The 20,188-nt window shown below is 49.4% G+C and overlaps 1 protein-coding gene across 1 annotated transcript in view; it reads right to left on the minus strand.

Annotated features, from left to right (window-relative positions):
* LOC119971594 (astacin-like metalloendopeptidase) overlaps nt 1-20,188 on the minus strand; it is a 639,042-nt gene that overhangs the window by 342,573 nt on the left and 276,281 nt on the right. The window contains exon 7 of the mRNA XM_038807373.1: nt 2,097-2,275. Within this exon, the coding sequence (XP_038663301.1) occupies nt 2,097-2,275 (179 nt within the window). The remainder of the gene's footprint in view (nt 1-2,096; nt 2,276-20,188) is intronic.

Genomic DNA, 20,188 nt, shown 5'->3' on the forward strand with positions numbered 1-20,188 from the left:
GCCATGGTCGACAGCTGTGACATATGTCAGAAGTTCCAGTGCAGGCAGAGCAAAGAGCCGAAGCACATGGATGAAATCATCACAACTCCTTGGCAGAAGGTGGGCATGGATCTTTTTCACTTCAATGAAAAAGATTACCTTTTGGTTATCGACTACTTCTCTAATTATCCGGAGGTAGCACAGTTAGCGAACTTGACTGCTCAGTGTGTCATTCAACATGCAAAAGAGATTTAGCATGTGCACATTGTTAAACTAGATTAAAGTCCACTATGTTTGTTTCGAATCACTAGCTTTCAGAGCACAGCTTCTTCATCAGGTGAGTGAAGAGGTGGGTTCCACAGCCACATATATGGACAAAATCAATGCCGGCTTCTCCACAACATTGTTGAAAGCATGAAAAGCGTGACAAATAATTCTCTTTTCTCTGAGGGAAATAGAAGCCAGTGTCACTCGGCTCCTGACCTCATTACAGCCTTGGTTCAAACATAGACAAAAGAATCGAATGCCAGATGTGAGGTGAGAGTGATTTTCCTTGACATCAAGGCACCAGTTGACCAAGTATGGCATCAAGGAGCCCCAGCTACACTGGAATCAAAGGGAGTCAGGGGAAAAGGCCTCTACTGATTAGAGTCATACTTAGCACAAAGGAAGATGGTTGAGCTGCTTGAAGGTCAATCATCTCAGCTGCAAGACGCCACTGCAGTTCTTCAGGGTAGTGTCCTCGGCCCAACCATCATCAGCAGCTTCATCATTGACCTTCCTTCCATCATAAGGTCAGCATCAGGGATGCTCACTGATCACTGCACAATGTTCAAGATTATTCGTGACTCCTCAGAAAATGAAGCAGTTCACATCCAAAGGCAGCAAGACCCAGAAAATATTCAGGTTTGCGCTGACAAGTGGCAAGTAACATTCACACCACACAATTGCCAGCAATTATTTTCTCCAACAAGAGAAGATCTAACCATCGCCCTTTGACATTCAATGGCATTACAATCGCTGAAACCCCCACAATCAACATCCTGCATGTTACCATTGCGCAGAAACTGAGCTGGACTAGCCATATAAATAGTGCGATGACCAGAGTAGGGCAAAGGCTCAGAATCGTACAGTGAGTATCTCATATCCTGATTCCCCAAAGCCTGTTCACCATCTACAGGGAACAAGTGGAATGCTCTCCACTTGTCTGGATGAGTGCAGCTCCAACAACACAAGAAGTGTGACACGATCCAGGACAAAGCAGCCCGCTTGATTGCTACTCCTGCCACAAATATTCAATCCCTCCACCACCAATAAACAATGGCATCTGTGTGTACCATCTCCAAGATGCAATGGAAGACCTTAGCAAGGCTCCTTAGGCAGCACCTTCCAAACCTATGACCACTGCCATATAGAAGGACAAGAGCACCAGATACCTGGGAACACCACCACCTGGAGGTTCCTTTCCAAGTCACTCACTATCCTGACTTGGAAACATATTGCTGTTTCTTCACTATCGCTGGAGCAAAATCCTGGAATATTCTCCCTAACAGCACGCTGGGTGTACCTACGCTTCAGGGACTGCAGCGGTTCAAGAAGGCAGCTGACCACCATCCTGAAGGGCAACTGGAAATTGGTTATAAATGCTGGCTTAAGTGCAATACCCATATTTCATAATTTAATTTTTTTAAATTTCCACATGCTATGCCTAAAAATTTGGAGTCTGAGCCGAAACTTGTACTTCAAAATCTCACGAGAATCAAATTATATTAATTTACTCTACAGAAGTTAGTTATAGAAAACATCTTGGCTACTTGCACTTTAAATTTGTGCTCCATCTGAAAGAACTTGTGTTGAGGCTAAACTTCACACTCTCTCCTGGACTCACAGTTTGAAATTGATTTCTCTCTACTTGTTTAAATTTGCAAAGTACAATTGTCAGAGGGAAAATAATAGCAGCTAACAGGAAAGCAGTTCCTATCAGTAATAATAATGATAATAATAATAACAGCCAAAACAAAATTTGAAGGAGATATGGCTCAACATAGAATAGACACATTAATGCTTATTTTAGTACATATATACTGACATTCAAAAAATATTTTAAATTTTCTTACGCGGAGAAATATTCTCCCAAAAAATTGTGATATAGTCATCACGGTCGTTCCTGCATTGTTCATGTTGAAAACCAAGTGCGTGTAGGAATTCGTGTGCTATTATACCAAAGAGCATACAGTCTGGTATTTTCAGTGACATGTGCCGCATATTTGGTCCATATCCCGTTGTCGCAAAGCACCTAAGAAAAGAAAGTGTGAAGAAAATGAACTTTTCCAGTTAAAAATTAAAAGGTGCACCACATGTGGTTCACAATGCACACATCTTACATTTACTCAATAAAAACAGCCAAAAGAGCCTTCAGTTCTTTCAAAATATCAATTGGTGTGGTTAAGTGTGTCAAGTGAACATCTATATTGTCTTACTTCCACAAATAATTCTTCACCATTTCTTCTTCTTGAAATTTCAAATGAACATCATCAACCCTCAGAGAAGAAGATTCCTCAAGGACTCAGCCCACCTGCGGGCACATCCACACCCCGTAAATGCATTGCAGGCACCAGCGCAGAGGGCCATGGGATTGATATCTTAGAAAGTTGATTTGTACCAACCGAATTTCACAGCATCAATCAGAATGAGCAAATATTGAGACAGCTGAGGATATGTGCCAGAGGTTGCTATCCTCCTCAATTAAAGAAAAATCATGGCATGTGGACATTGCTGGCTCATTGAGCATCATTGCCCATCCCAAATCACCCTTGAGAAGGTGGTGATGAGCTGCTGTCTTGAACTGTTGCAGTATATGCGGTGCAGGTAGACCAAAGTACTGTGAGGAAGGGAGTTCCAGGATTTCGACTCAGCCACAGTGAAAGAATGGTTAGAGCTGAATGGCTTGGATGAGAACTTTCAGGTGGTGGTGTTCCCATGTGTCTGCTGCCCTTTTGCTTCTAGATGGTAGTGGTTGCAGGTGTGGAAGGTTTTACCTGTGGAGTCTTGGTGAGTTCTTGTAGATGGTGCATACTGCTGTCAATGTGTGCCAGTGATGGAGGACTGAAAGTTTGTGAATGGGTTGCCAATCAAGTGGGCTGTTTTGTCTTGCACCGTATCGAGCTTCTTGAGTATTGTGACGCTTGTACAGCCACAGGCCATCCCGCTGAACTGCGGCTAACTGTAGAGCATTCCATCACACTCTTGACTTGCACCTTGTAGATTGTGAACAGTCTTTGGGGTGGTCAGAAGTGAGTTTAGCGCCATAGGGCTCCTAGCCTCTGAAAATCTTTTGTAGCCATAGTATTATATCGCTAATCTAGTTCAGTTTCTGGTCAATGGAAGCCCCAGAATGTTGATAGTGGGGTTTTAGTGATGGTTATGCAACTGAATGTCAAAGGGCGATGGTTTGTATCTCTCCTATTGGAGATGGTCATTGCCTGGCACTTGTGTAGTGCGAATGCTACTTAAAATTGTCCAGCCCAAGCTTGGATATTATCTAGTTCTGGCTGTATTCGGATAGGACTGCTTCAGTATCTCAGGAGTCGCAAATGGTGCTGCACAATATGCAATCATCTGCAAACATCCATACTTCTGACCTTATGATGGAAGGAAGGTCATTGATGATGGAGCTGAAGATCGATGGTGCGAGGATACCCAACTGCAAATTCTGCATAACAGGAAAGAGGCGCTTACCTGTGAGAGCCAGCAACAAAATCAACAATTCTTAAAGCACAGGTTCAAAACTGAAAGGTGTTGAAAATCCTGTGCGGGATTTCCATTGGCTGACGCTTAAATCGGGAAATGCAATTGGGCGGAGAATAACCTCTCACTCCAAAATCGCGGCAGGTGCCGGTCTGACGCCAAATTGCAATTCTCTGGCACCCCGAAAATGGCGTATATGCGGCACGCGGCGTCTAAACGCCATTTGCATATCATTAATGGACCCATCCACCACCTCTAATGGGCCAAGTTCCTGACGGCGCGATCCACGTGTGCTCTCAAAAATAGTGAACCTGGAGCGGTGGCTGCTGAGAGTCAAAGAGAAGAGGTAGGACACGGAAAGGAGTGACTGTAGGCAGCCGGCCTGGATACTGGCCATGCTCGCTGGAGCGCGGGGGCTGGGGACGTGGAGGGAACAGGCACCAGCCGCCATTATGATGGCCATCTTGCTGCACACCCACTGATTACCCACCTTGGCAACTGGTTATACAGTGACCCCACCGTATGGGTGCCTCCAACCCCACTCCCCAACCCCCGCGCCCCAATCTCCCCCCCCAACCGGCTGCCACCCACTAGCAGACCACCCAGGGGGACACCCATGGTGGCCCCCAGTAAGGGCAGCGTCAGCCAGCGGTACTCCTGGCTTCAGGGATGGGCGCCTGGGCCAGAGCCCCCCACGGTACCGGCAACCAATGGGGCAGGGGTGAGCATGTGGGGGCAGAGGCGGTTGAACCTGGCTGTATCCCAGGCTGAACCTGGGAGTATGCATCATGCTAAGTGTTGGCCTTTCACCCCTTGCTGATAATGACGTTTGGAGTTCAACCAGAAATGATGGCCGCCGCAGTTCAGCGGGATGCCCTGTGGCTGTATAAGCGTCAGCCACTTGAAGAGGAGGATGAAGCTGCAACAGCGGTGCGGCCTGAAGAGGGGCAGGTGGCAGCCGTCCAGGCCAGAAGGCTGGTTGCCTAACAGGCCGATGAGGAGGATGTGCCAAGGAGGCATCGCATGAGGCGTCGTGTGTACTGGCACCGCCTGACATTCGAGGACCTGCCAGACTGGGCATGCCATTGAAGACTCTGGCTGATGGCACACCTGGAACTTTGGCTGCCCTGAGCGTCTACGCCAAGGAGTCCTTGCAGGTGCCAAATGGGGATCTGTCCGGAATCTGACAGACCTCGGTGCACAGGTGCATCCGTGCTGTCACGGAGGCCTATATGCCCAGGCGGATCAATACACCCATTTCGATGTGGACCAAGCCGACCAGGATGCCCAAGCAGTGGGGTTTGCTGCCATTGCCAGGATGCCTGGATCTAGGGGGTGATCAACGGGATGCTTGTCGCCCTATGGGCACCTGAGGATAACAGGGCACTCTACACAAACTGAAAAGGGTACCAGCCAATGAATGTTCAGCTGGTCTGTGACAATCAGCTGCACATCGTACACCTCGGGCAGTGTGCTCGATGCCTTAATCCTGGCGCACTCTGCAATTCCTGACATGTTCAAGAGCCCCCCACCCACCTGGCTGAGGGGTTGGCTCCTGGGTGACAGGGGTTACCCACTGCGGCCGTGGCTCATGACACCTATTCTGGAGCCACAGACCGATGCGGAGACCAGCTACAACGTCGCCCATACAACGATCAGGGGTGTGATCGAGCAGTGCTTCGACCTCCTGAACATGTGGTTCAGGTGCCTGGACTGCTCTAGACGGGCCCTCCAGTATGATGCTGAGAGGGTCGCCCGCATTGTGGTGGCCTGCTGCATCCTGCATAACATTGCACAGCAGAGGGGCGACGTGCTGGAGGAGGAGGAGGGCAGGCGTCGTCCGACGAGGAAGATGCGTGGGAGATTAGGCAGGTCATGGGGCCCGGGCAGGCACGGGAGGCCGTACGACTTGTGCTCCAGGGTCAATGCACACGGGAAGGTCTGATGGCCTCCAGGTTCACCGAGTAGGGAGGGTGGTGGTGGGTGGAGGGGTGGATAGACACGGGCACGGACACTGCATCCCAACTCCACAACCCCTCACTTCCCATCCTGCCAAACACCCCATTTGCACCACATCCGTTATACATACCTGCAGCACTAAGAGGTGGGAGCCCTGGGTTGGTGATAGCAGCGTACGGTCCATGGGATGGAGGGTGATGACAACCTGCTCCGCGATGAGCTCTGGTGCTCCGCATCAAATGACAACATCTGACCTCTGACCACAGTTGCACCGTCCAACTAGGTGATCCCTACATGTAAGCTAGCCATTCCATCCCAAGGTCGCACCATATCGCAAGTTTATACATGGCATAGAATACGAGGAATTCCAGGGGAATCCCACTATCGGGCCACCATCTTGAATGGACAGCCCAACAGTGAGGTCCCGCAGCTGACCTCTGTAATAAGGGGACCCCCACAGAGACCCCGTAATAGAGTTCCCTGTGGGTAGTCCCTCTATTACAATGGTCCCTTTGGGTAATCCCCCTATTACAGGGTCACTGTGGGGCCTCCCCTATTACAGTGGTCTCTGTGGAGGTCACCTTATTACAAGGGTCGCTGTGGAGCTCCCCTATTACATGGGTCTCTGTGGGGGTCCAAATGGGCCCCCCTATTACAGGGGTCCCTTTAGGGCCCCCCCTATTACAGGAGTTCCTGTGGGGGGTCCCCAATGGTAGGGATTCCTGGGGCATCCCCCGATTACAGGAATGCCTGGGTGTATCTCCCTATTACAGTGTCCCTCTAATACAGGGATCCATGGGGGGGGGGGCATCCCCCATTATATCGATACCCAGGGGCCCCCCCCTTATGGGAGCCATGAAGATTTAAGCATAAGTTCGTTGAGTCAAACAGAAAGTAACTTTGATTAACAAAAATATTTACACAGCACCAGTATTCATTGCAGGTTCTCTCTCCAGCCGATACATAGATTTCATAGAATTTTTCAGTGCAGATACCATACTGGCCAGCTCCATTTATACAGCTGCGCGGTTAAAAACGTCTTTGCCCCCATATTGGGGAGAGTTCATATTCCCCAAGATTCAAGGGGCAACCAATTGTCCCCACCCAATCGGATCTGATCAGTTTACAGCAGGGGCCCCAGGGAGACACTGGGAGTGGGCAAAGGGCAAGGTGGTCTGGTAGAGGAGGCATGGGATAGCAATGCATTGTTTGGGGGTGTGGTGTTCTTGCCCTTGGATGGGCCCTGGCGTAGTGGACCATTGCCCCCTTGGACCACAGCAAGGTCCACCATGTAAGGGCCACGCTGGGAGTGACCACAAGTGGTCCATGTCATCGTGATTCATAGCTGCAGGGTTTGGAAAAATCATAGAAGGCTGGTGAATAGGACGCCAGACCCGCTAAATAGATGCAAATAGGTCATTAAAACACATTTGCATTTATTTACATGCTCCCCTGGCATGCGACGTGGACTTTGTTTTCACCGACATGCACGAGCATCATGTCAGAGCATAACGTTCAAATCTGCCATTGTTCTGCCCAACTCTCCAATCTATCTATATTCTGCTGTATTTTCTGACGGTCCCCTTCATTATCTAAAACTTCACCTATCTTAGTGTCATTTGCAAACTTACTAATCAGACCATCTACAGTTTCCTCCAGATCATAGAATTTACAGTGCAGAAGGAGGCCATTTGGCCCATCGAGTCTGCACCGGCAGTGACCCAAGCCGGGAATCGAACCTGGGACCCTGGAGCTGTGAAGCAATTGTGCTAACCACTATGCTACCGTGCTGCCCCATTTATATATATTACAAACAACAGCGGTCCCAGTACTAATCCCTGTGGAAAACCACTAGTTTCAGATCTCCATTCTGAAAAACTCCCTTCCACTGCGGCTCTGTCTCCTGTTGCCAGGCCAGTTCTTTATCCATATAAAAGCAAATCACTGTGGATGATGGAATCTGAAACAAAAGAGAAAATGCTGGAAAATCTCAGCAGGTCTGGCAGCATCTGTAGGGAGAGAAAAGAGCTAACGTTTCGAGTCCGATGACTCTTTGTCAAAGCTAACAGACAGAGAAAATGGGAAAGGGGCTGGTTTAGCTCACTGGGCTAAATCGCTGGCTTTTAAAGCAGACCAAGGCGGGCCAGCAGCACGGTTCAATTCCCGTACGAGCCTCCCCGTACAGGCGCCGGTATGTGGCGACTAGGGGCTTTTCACAGTAACTTAATTGAAGCCTACTCGTGACAAGAAGTGATTTTCATTTTCATATTTATCCTGTGGAGTGGGAATGAAAGATGAGTCATAGCCACAGAAACCCAGGGAAACCGGGTGCTAATGGCCACAGAAACCAAGGGGAAAGAGTGCTAATGGCAGTCCCCAGAGAGAACAAAAGATGTGAAAAGTCAAACAGCAGAAAACTAACATCAGAGGATGAACTGCAGATGTGAAATGAAAAATGAAATGAAAATTGCTTATTGTCACAAGTAGGCTTCAAATGAAGTTACTGTGAAAAGCCCCTGTTTCACAGAGACATGGCTCACCCCCGCCTCACCGGACTGTGCCATACAACCTGAAGGCTTCTCTATTCACCGGGCGGACCGCACGGCATCTTCAGGCAAAGCGAAGGGTGGAGGGGTTTGCCTCCTCATCAACTCCTCCTGGTGCTTGGATGTGGTGACCCTGGCGACCTACTGCTCCCCAGACCTGGAATACCTGACCGTGAAGTGCCGCCCATACTATCTTCCACGTGAGTTCACTTCAGCCATTATCACAGCGGTCTACATCCCACCCCAGGCAGAAGTGAGGAAGGCGCTGGATGAACTGTACACAGTCATAAACAACCATGAAACAGAACACCCGGAGGCCCTGTTCATTGTGGCCGGAGACTTCAACAAAGCCAACCTCAAGAGTGTACTGCCAAAATTCCACCAGCACATCTCCTGTACCACCCGGGGCGACAACACTCTTGACCACTGCTACTCAAAAATCAAGGGCGCCTACCGTTCCATCCCCCGACCGCACTTTGGGAAATCTGACCATAAGATTGTGCTCCTTCTCCCGGCTTACAAGCAGAAACTCAAGCGGGAGAATCCAGCTAAGAAGGTTGTGCAGTGCTGGTCTGAGGAGACAGAAGAGCTCTTACGTGACTGCTTGGAGACAGTGGACTGGTCCATATTTAAGAACTCAGCGACTAACTTAAATGAGTATGTCACCACCATCACAGACTTCATCAGCAAATGTGTGGACGACTGCATGCCAAAGAAAGCAGTACGTACGTTCCCCAACCGGAAACCATGGCTCAACCGTGAGATTGACTCCCTACTGAAGGACAGATCTGAGGCGTTCAAGGCAGACGACCCTGTCCTATACAAGAAATCCAGGTACGACCTCCGCAAAGCCATCCGAGATGCCAAGAGAGAATATCAAACTAAGCTAGAGTCACAGACAGACTCTCGGCGGTTGTGGCAAGGACTAAACAACATAACGGGCTACAAAGCGAAGCCGAGCAGTATCTCTGGCAGCAGTGCACCCCTCCCCGATGAACTTAACGCATTCTATGCTCGGTTTGAGCAGGTAACCAACAACCCGCTATCGAGTACCCCAGCAACCCGTAATTCACCCATACCCACCATCACAGTTTCCGAAGTCAGATCGGCCTTCCGGAAAGTGAACCCACGGAAGGCGATGGGCCCGGACGGGATCCCTGGTCGTGCACTCAGAACCTGCGCGGACCAACTGGCAGAGGTTTTCACAGACATCTTTAACCTATCCCTACTCCACTCCGAGGTCCCCACCTGCTTCAAGAAGACCACCATCATACCGGTACCAAAGAAGAACCAGGCAACGTGCCTCAATGACTACCGCCCGGTGGCCCTGACGTCAGTTGTAATGAAGTGCTTTGAGAGGCTGATCATGAAGCGCATCACCTCCATACTCCCGGAACGCCTTGACCCACTTCAATTCGCATACCGTCGCAACCGGTCCACATCAGACGCCATTTCCCTGGCCCTACACTCATCCCTAGAGCATCTCGAAAACAAGGACTCCTACATCAGACTCTTATTTATTGACTACAGCTCCGCCTTCAACACCATAATCCCAGCCAAGCTCATATCAAAGCTCCAAAACCTAGGACTTGGCTCTCCACTCTGCAACTGGATCCTTGACTTTCTGACCAACAGACCACAGTCAGTAAGAATGAACACCAACACCTCCTCCACAATAGTCCTCAACACCGGTGCCCCGCAAGGCTGCGTACTTAGCCCCCTACTCTACTCCCTGTACACACACGACTGCATGGCAAAACTTGGTTCCAACTCCATCTACAAGTTTGCTGACGATACGACCATAGTGGGCCGGATCTCGAACAACGACGAGTCTGAATACAGGAGGGAGATAGAGAACTTAGTGGAGTGGTGCAACGACAACAATCTCTCCCTTAATGCCAGCAAAACTAAAGAGCTGGTCATCGACTTCAGGAAGCATAGTACTGTACACACCCCTGTCAGCATCAACGGAGCCGAGGTAGAGATGGTGAGCAGTTTCAAATTCCTAGGGGTGCACATCACCAAAAATCTATCCTGGTCCACTCATGTCGACGCTATCACCAAGAAAGCACAACAGCGCCTTTACTTCCTCAGGAAACTAAGGAAATTTGGCATGTCCACATTAACCCTTACCAACTTTTACAGATGCACTATAGAGAGCATCCTCTCGGGCTGCATCACAGCCTGGTATGGCAACTGCTCGGCCCAGGACCGCAAGGAACTTCAGAGAGTCGTGAATACCGCCCAGTCCATCACACGAACCTGCCTCCCATCCATTGATTCCATCTACACCTCCCGCTGCCGGGGGAAAGCAGGCAGCATAATCAAGGATCCCTCCCACCCGGCTTACTCACTTTTCCAACTTCTTCCATCGGGCAGGAGATTCAGAAGTCTGAGAACACGGACGAACAGACTCAAAAACAGCTTCTTCCCCACTGTCACCAGACTCCTAAATGACCCTTTTATGGACTGTCCTCATTAACACTACACCCTGTCTGCTTCATCCGATGCCTTGCTGATGTAGTTACATTGTATATCTTGTGTTGCCCTATTATGTATTCTCATAATAGGGCTCAATATTCATAATATTCTCAATGTATTTTCTTGAATTCTGTTCAATTCCCTTTTCTTCCCATGTACTGAATGATCTGTTGAGCTGCTTGCAGAAAAATACTTTTCACTGTACCTCGGTACACGTGACAAGAAACAAATCCAATCCAATCCAATCCAATCCCTAGTCGCCACATTCTGGCGCCTGTTCGGGGAGGCTGGTACGGGAATTGAACCGTGCTGCTGGCCTGCGATTTAGCCCTGTGCTAAACAGCCCCTGTAGGGTGAGGGGAAGGGGGAAGCAAAGAGGAGAAAGGTGAAGGAAAGGTGCATAAGATTGGGGTGGGGTGGGGGGGGGATTAAATATATATTAAGAAAGAAAGAAATGGTAAATGACAGTTAAAATGAAATGGGATGAAAATAAATGGGTCGAGGTGGGGTAGAGCTGATCATCTGAAGTTGTTGAATTCGATGTTCAGGCCGGAATGCTGTAGCGTTCCTAACAGGAAGATGAGATGTTGTTCCTCCAGTTTGCGTTGCGCACAGACCAAAGATGCTCAGCAAAGTGATCCCCCAGTCTGTGTTTGGTCTCTCTGATATAGAGGAGACCACGTTGGGAGCAGCGAATGCAGTAGACCAAATTGGAAGAGATGCAAGTGAAACGCTGCTTATCCTGCAATGAGTTTTTGGACCTGGGATGTTAAGCATGGAAGAAGTAAAGGGAGAGGTAACTCTTTGCTCAGCATCTTTGGTCTGTGCGCATTCAGGACCCTGACCTTCCTGTTGCATGCCATTTTAACAAAAGACCCTGCTCCCATGCCCGCATGTCTGTTCTTGGCCTGCTGCAATGTTCCAGTGAAGCTCAATGCCAACTGGACGGAATAGACTTGCTTTTGGGGAATGATTTGGCAGGAGTAAAGGCTGTAGCTTCACCCATGATTACAAGGGGCAGATTCTCCGTTTCTGAGTCCAAGTGCTGAGTCTAAATGTTGATGCCAACGGAGAACCCATGGACTTTCACGTCAGAAAAATCAACGCCATACCTGCATCGATTCTGCTACCAGTGAGAGGCTTGCACCGGCACCACGTGGAACACCATCAAAACCCACAAAAAATGGTGCGGGAATCGACGGATCCATGATGGACACTCGCAGGGCTGACAAGCTGCAGCCGCGCTTAATCAATACACCCCCCACACACACTGATCGGGGCCAAAAAGATGGGAATGGGTGTGCTGGAGCGCCCATACAGCTGTCAGGCACTATTCTCCGCCCGACCGCACGCTCCGATTTTGCGGTCGGTTGACGGAGAATCCTGCCCAGGGAATCTGAGGGAAGTACTAGAGATAGCACAAGAAATATCAATGGGAGGACATGTGGCCATTAGGAAAACTCATTGGGTATCAAATGGCTCAAAGAAAAAAACACTAAAAGACATTATTCACAGATTAAATAACAATGGGAGTGAATTTGGTTATTGTGCTTATTGTGATGAAATTATCTCTCCGAGAATGATTGCTCACAGAAGTTTGTCAAAGAATAGACAGCCAGATCGGTTGGGGCCTGAGGTCATCCAGGCCACTAAGTTTAAAGCGGGCTGTCAGTGGCATGCGCAGCTGCATGGCTGCCTTGCTGGCTGCGGTAATGGTGTTATGTACCAGTCCACCCTGACCCCACAGCCCACCTCCTGGCCTCCCCTCACTACTTCCCCTAGTCCTGGCAGAAGCCCCCCGGCCGTGGCACGGCTGTCGGCGAAGTATGGCAGTGCTGGACAGTGTCCGTACGCCCCTTATCTCTCTCACCAGCCACCATGCCAGGTACACAATTTGTGAGAGCACACGTAGACTGCGCCGTCGGGAGCTTGGCCCATCAGATGCGGAGAATCGCGGGAGAGCCCGCTAATGATCTGTGAACGGTGTTTCAACTACGTGCAGTGTGCGTCGCATTGACGCCGTTTTCGAAGGGGTGGAGCATACGATTTGGCGTCAAACCGGCGCCTGCCGCAATTTTGGTGTCAGGAGCTATTCTCCGCCCGACCGTGCGCCCCGATTTTGACATCGGCTGACGGAGAATTCCGCCCAGGGAATCTGAGGAAAGTACCAGAGATAGCACAAGAATTATCAATGGGAGGACATGTGGGCATCAGGAAAACTCATTGGGTATCAAATGGCTCAAAGAAAGAAACATTAAGCTATTCACAGATTAAATAACAATGGGAATTAATTTGATTCTGCTCATCGTGATGAAATTATCTCTCCGAGAATGATTGCTCACAGAAGTTTGTCAAAGAGTAGACAGCCAGGTTCTGAGAACACCGAAACTGAAGATGATCCTAAGAAGGAGGGGTGCGAATCTAATAGTAATAACCATGATGAAGATGGAGACGAGAGTTTTGAATCCGAGTTGGAATCAGATTATGAACAATTGCTTCCGAATAGACTTGTCACTAACTAATCTTAAACAAATGGCAAGTAATTATTCCAAAGCTGAGAAAGAAGACAGCAAATCAGAATAAGAAAGTAAATTGGACTTTTCTCAATGTAATTTATTGTTGTGAATTTCAGGAAACCATTGCCATTCATGTCAGGTGCGAATATTTCCCAGAGCATGCCAGTTTCAAATGGAATTATACACAACAGCATGGCATCAGCTATTCAGGATGAGGACAGCAATGACTGTGAAATAACGCCAAGTAAATTACTAATTAACCAACATCCTTTTAAAAGCCCACAATGCCTTGTCAAAGTAAAGGAAACAAATAGCAAAGGAGGTGAAATAATCAGCGATCCATTCCTTTTGAAGATGAGGAGGAAATTGGAGAAAGAACCATGCAGTGATTCTGCAACCACATTTGTTACCAAAACAGAACGTTAAGGGAACCAATAATGTACTATCGTCTGATTCTGAAAGTAAAGAAGAAAAGTTGAAATCTGGACAGCACAAATTATTTCGGTCCTTGTTACTAAATGGAGATACGGCTGTGATCATGAAGTCTCTGATGAGGAGATAAAGCTGTAAAGAATGGTGCATATTAAGCCATCTTACATTGCGAAGACTGAACCCTCAGCTTTACTTGTAGCTGAAAGCAACTATGTGAAGGAAAAAAGAGAATGTAAAACTGGAGGGGTTGAGGAATATTTATTGATCAAAAATTAACCAAATATTTCCCTCAGTTTTGATAATACTGCTGGTAGATTGACTGCAGAGGATCCATGAAATTTGGCGAAATATTCATTGGACAATCAGAAAAACTGGCTGCAGGGGACCTCCGGTGGCAGCTATGGAGTGAAAGGTCACACATTTGGCAGCTCCTGCTCATGTGGCTTTTACGCCAGATTGTTGCAGGAATTTTGTAAAGTAAAGGTGTAGAAGCAAGAACAGAAGGACCCCTAGCTTATGGAGATGTGGTCCAGAAAAATCGGAAAAGGCGGAACAAGAAGGTGGTGGCGAGTGAGGAGCAGATATCGAGTGTGGAAATGGAAGATTCGCAGGGTCCGGCCCCATCAGCTCAGTGATCAATAGCCCAGTTGATGAGCTTCCGAAATGAGAAGTTCACCCAACAATGTAAGTAGTGTGTGGAGGTCCTGGCCTGGGTGGGGGACTCGATCAAGGCGGTGGTTGACCGCATGGAGGCGAGACTGACAACTCAGGGATAGGCAATCCAGAGGCTGGAGGAGCTGGCGGCGAAACATGAGAAGCAGTCCACCTCGATGGCAGCAGAGATTGGGATACTGCAAGACCAGCAGAAGTGACTGCTGGAGAAAGTGGAGGACTTAAAGAACCATTTTCGGAGGCAGAACATTCGGATCGTGGGTCTGCCGGAGGGAAGAGAAGGATTGGATGCTGGTGCATATGTGGGGAAGACTTTGGAGAAGCTGCTTGGAGAAGGTGCGTTTGACAGACCGTTGGAGGTGTACCAGGCACACAGGGCGCTAATGCGCAAGCCCCAAGGGGGATGGTGGTACGACTGCATCGGTTCCTGGACAAGGAACGTATTATGAGGTGGGCCAGGCAGGCCAGGCGATGTATGTGGGAAGATGTTGAGATCCGGGTATACCAGGTCCTGGGTGCAGAACTCACAAAGTGGAGGACGAGCTTTAATAAGGTCAAATCGGCCCTGTATAAGAAGGGTATAAAGTTTGGGACTGCTGTACCCGGCCCGCATGTGGGTGACTTATGAGTGCCGAGAACTGTACTTTGGCTCGGCGGAGGATGCAGTAGACTTCACGAAAGAGAATAAACTGATAGGAGAAGGAGGACCTTGAACTTTGACTGCAGGGTACTGAGCGATGCTTTGTAAAACTTTTAACTTTTGATTTGCGATGTTCGGACTTATTTTGGAGGTTCTGATTGTTCTTTTTATTTTTCGGTTCTGTTTGGGGTTAGGTTAGTATATAGTACTTTGTAAAGTTAGGAGGGTTAGGCCTTTGTGCTCAGATCTTGGGAGAGTTTGTTTGTTTGTTTTTGCTTCTTGCCTTTGTTTTGATTGTTTGAACTAAGAGCCAAGGTGAGGGGAACCAGCAGGGGTAAGATGCTAAGCGCCAGGGGCGGGGGCTGCCAGAGTAGCTGGGAGGGCTAGTTCACATAAGCAAAGTGGGGGGTGAGCTGAAGAGCGATGGGGGGGATGGGAGGGGAGGTTTGATGGGGGGGTGGGGACTAGGCTGCTAATGGGAGAGGACTTTCAAGGTGGTGGAAGAGAAGGGTTGATGGTGGTAGTTACCTGAGGGCAGGCCAGGAGAGGTATGGGATATGGGCCAAAGACTGGCCTAGGAGAGGTTATGGTTGATCGGCGGGGAGGGAGGGGGCGGGGTTCCCCCAACCAGGCTGGTCACATGGAACATTCGTGGACTGAATGGACCTGTCAAAAGGGCCCGTGTGTTTGTGCACTTGAGCCAATTGAAGGCGGACGTGGCTATGTTGCAGGAGACGCATTTGAAAGTGGGGGACCAGATTAGGTTGAGGAAGGGATGGGTCGGACAAGTGTTCCATTCGGAATTAGACTTTAAAACAAGGGGGGTGGCAATCCTGGTCAATAAGCGGGTGGCTTTCGAGGTGGGGAAGATAGAGGCGAACCCGGGGGGGTAAATTTAGTATGATTAGTGGGAAGATGGAGGGAATGGCGGTGGTATTCGTCAATATATATGTCCCAAACTGGAATGATGTTGAGTTTGTTAGGAGGGTGCTAGGGAAGATTCCGGACCTGGATTGACATCGACTGATTATGGGGAGACTTTAACACAGTCCTGGATCTGAGGCTGGATCAGTCGAGCCCATGTCTGGAAAGGTGTCAGCTATGGAAAAGGAGCTGCGGGGGTTCATGGAGCGCATGGGGGATTGGGGTTCCATGGAGTTTTGGGAGGCCAAGGAGTAAGGAGTTTTCATTCTACTCCCATGTGCATAAGATGTATTAGCGGATAGATTTCTTTGTGCTAGACAAAACATTGCTGGCTGAGGCGGTAGATACTGAATATTCAGCAATCGCGGTGTCAGACCACGCCCCACACTGGGTAGACCTGCAAGTTAGCAAAGGAAAGGCCCAGCGGCCGCAATGGAGTTTAGATGTAAGGCTGCTCACAGAGGATAAGGTGTGTAAGCGGGTGAGGGAGGCCATTCGGGGATACATAAGGATCAAGGACACGGATGAGATCTCGGCAGGGGTTGTGTGGGAGGCACTGAAGGCGTTTATTAGGAGGGAACTTATTTCAATTTGGGCCCATAATAAGAAGACTGAACGGGCGGAGTTGGACAGGCTGGTAGGCAAAATTTTACAAGTGGACAGGAGGCATGCGGAGTCTCCGGATGATGGGCTCCTGAGGGAGCGTCAGAGACTACAACTGGAATTTGGGCTCCTGGCCACAGATGAGGCGTAGGGACAACTGAGGAGGGTTAAGAGGACGGTCTGTGAATATGGGGAAAAAGCCAGCAGGATGCTGGCGCATCAGCTGAGGAACCAGGAGGCGGCGAGAGAGATTGGGAAAGTAAAGGATACAAGGGGGAAGGTGGTGGTGGATCCGGCGGGGATGAACGATGTGTTTCGGGAATTTTACAGTAGATCACATAAATCGGAACCCCCAGCCGCGGAGGAGGGTATGAAGTGATTCTTGGGGGGACTGGAGTTCCCGAGGATAGATGAGAAGTTGGTGGAAGGCTTGGGAGCCCCAACTGGGCTTGGGGAGGTTAGAGACGGGTTGGGTCGATGGAATCGTGTAAGGCCCCGGGACTTGATGGATATCCGGTTGAGTTCTATAAAAAGCTTTCCGGGTTGCTGGGGCCACTCCTAGTAAAGGCTTTTAATGAGTCTAAGGAGTTGAGAGTGCACCCCCCAACTTTATCGCAGGGATCGATTTCACTTATTTTGAAGCGGGATAAGGATCTGGAGAGTTGTGGGTCGTGTAGGCCGATCTCCCTTTTAAATGTGGATGAAATTTCTGACAAAGATCTTGGCCACGCACATAGAGTATTGTGTCCCAGGGGTAATAGGGGAGGACCAGACGGGATTTGTGAAGGGACGTCAACTGACGTCCGATATTAGACGGCTCCTAAACGTGATAATGATGCCAGCAGAGGGGTGCGAGGTCGAGGTGGTGGTGGCCATGGATGCAGAAAAAGCCTTTGATTGGGTAGAATGGAAGTACCTGTGGGATGTTCAGGGAAGGTTTGGGTTCGAGCAGGGATTTGTGGATTGGGTCCGGTTGCTATATCAGGCACCAGTGGCAAATGTAAGAACCAACTGGGTTTGGTCAGGGTATTTTAGTCTGTGTAGGGGGACAAGGCAGGGGTGTCCACACTCCCCACTACTGTTTGCCCTGACCATAGAGACATTGGCAATGGCGCTTAGGTCATCGAACATTTGGCGGGAGATAGTGAGGCGGGGGTGGAGCTTAGGGTCTCGTTCTCTGCAAACGATTTGCTTCTTTATATAACAGACCCGTTGGGGGAATTGCAGGAATTATGGGGATACCGGAGGAATTTGGTCGGTTCTCAGGTTACAAATTAAACATGAGCAAGAGCGAGGTCTTCACGATCCAGGCAAGGGGGCAGGAGAGGAGAATGAAGGAGATGCTTTTAAAGTGGTGGGAAGGAGTTTTAGGTACATGGGGATTCAAGCGGCAAGGGACTGGGGTCAGCTCCATAAGTTAAATTTGGGCAGCGCGATCATGCAAATGAAAGGGGACTTCCACAGGTGGGACGTGCTCCCGTTGTCATTGGCGGGGAGGGTACAGATTGTGAAGATGACAGTCCTCCCGAGTTTGCTGTTTGTGTTTTAATGTCTCCCAATCTTCATCCCTAAGGCATTTTTCAGGAAGACGAATGCAGCGATCTTAGGTTTTATATGGGCTGGAAAAGCCCTGAGAGTCAAGAAGGTCCTACTGGAACGGGGCGCAGGAAGGGGGGCTTGGCCCTTCCAAAGTTTATTAATTATTATTGGGAGGCTAATATGTCGATGGTTAGGAAGTGGGTAGTGGGGGAGGGGTTGGTGTGGGAGCGAGTGGAGGCAGCATCTTGTTAGGGCACGGGTCTGGAGGCTCTGTTAACGGCACCTCTGCCGTTCTCGCCAGCTCTGTACTCCACGAGCCCAGTGGTAGTGGCAGCTCTGAGAGTGTGGGGGCAATGGAGGCAGCACATGAGATTGGAGAACGCGTCGATGTGGTCACCGATCTGTGATAACCACCGGTTTGCCCTGGGGGCTGGACGGGGGCTTTAGGAGAAACTGCAGGCAGGGATTGCGAGATTTGGGGATCTCTTCATTGAGGAGGGCCTCCCGAACCTGGAGGAGCAAGAGGAGGAGTTTGAGTTGCCAAGTGGAAACGGATTTTGGTACATGCAGATACGGGACTTTGTCCGGAGACAGGTTCCAGGCTTTCCTCGCCTCCCCCTAAGGAGACTACAGGATAAGGTGATATCAAAAACAGGGCTTGGGGAGGGGAGGGTCTCGGAAATATATAAGGAATTGATGGAGTGGGAATGGGTCCCAATCGGGGAGGTGAAGAGGAAGTGGGAGAACACGTTGGGGGGAGGGGGGGGGGGGGGGGGGGTTGGAATTCAGACTATGGGAAAAGACCCTGAAGAGGTCTTTGTGTGCCAGGCTTAGCCTGATCTAGTCCATAGGGCTCATATGACTGTGGCCCGGATGAGTAGGTTTATCAAGGAGGTGGAGGACAGATGTGGGTGGTGTGGGGGTAGCCCGACGAATCAAGTACTCATGTTTTGGGCGTGTCTGAAGCCGAGGGGATTTTATCAGGGATTCTCAGATGTCATGTCAGAGGTCCTGGAAGGGAGGTTTACTCCGAGTCCAGAGTCGTAATATTTATTGGCGTGTCGGAAGATCCGGGTTCCCGGGGGGGGGGGGGGGGGGGAGAGAGGCTGACGTTTTGGCCTTTTGTTGTGCTTCTTTTCCTATACTCTTTTCTCTGTCCTTTCTGTGGCTCTGTTCCAATTATGGCAATCAGTGAATTTGCTCTTCTTTCCATGTTATCTATGTCTGAATGCTTAGAGTCGCCAGGTATCAAATGATACCACCACAAGGTTCAACCGGCTATTGATCAAAGAGCCAAACACCAGTTAGTTAGTTCAAGGTCAAGGGTACTTTATTTAAACAAAATTAGTCATGCAACATAAACACTATTAGGTAACTACACCTATCGACTAAGACAACCTGTACTTAACTTCGGGCACCCGGATGAGCTAATACAACAGTGGCCACTGTTCGATTCTGGATCTATCGAGTCCGAAGGAGTAACGGCTGCCCAGCTAGGCTCATCCATCTGGTAGCGAGCTTTGAACTTGTACTTGCTTCTGGTGTTGCTGCACTTGGAGATGGCCGTGACCTGGGTACCAGGACCAAGAGAGGGCTAACATGTGGAGGACTCTTTTTCTTATACTTAGAGGTTTTCGCGTTCTTTTGGGCGGTCCTTCGATTTGGGTCCTACTAATTGGGTGATCCCTCATCACTCTGTTCGATTCCTTACCCAATAAGTGAGCGAGGATCTGGATGGCTGGGCATGTCCCAAGCGGTCACTGACCCCGTTGTGTGCGTTTCCCTTGAGCAGGAAGTGGCGTCGAAATGTCTGTGACTGTATCGGTTGCTGGAGTACCAGTCCTTTGTTTTGGTGAAAATGGGCCATCAAATGCTAATCGGCCCCATTAAAATGCTAATTGGATGGAGTTTCGATACCGTCTGGACTTCTTGCTTGCAAATATGTATTTCCAGCTCTGAGCCTGCCTGAGTCTTGGCTTGGCCATTTTACCCGCTAGGCTTTGCGAGTTTCTCTGCACCTAGTCGTAAGTGGCCATCCCAGACGGCTACACTCCGTCCTCTTGATCCCCAACGCCAAGCGTGAAGGATCACAATACCGGGTCTTCTTTGTTCTCTGAAATGCCATGTACCCTTAACCAAGGACAGGTTCT

This window comes from Scyliorhinus canicula, chromosome 9 (genome assembly GCF_902713615.1).
Source record: "Scyliorhinus canicula chromosome 9, sScyCan1.1, whole genome shotgun sequence".
NCBI classification, from domain to species: Eukaryota; Metazoa; Chordata; class Chondrichthyes; order Carcharhiniformes; family Scyliorhinidae; genus Scyliorhinus; species Scyliorhinus canicula.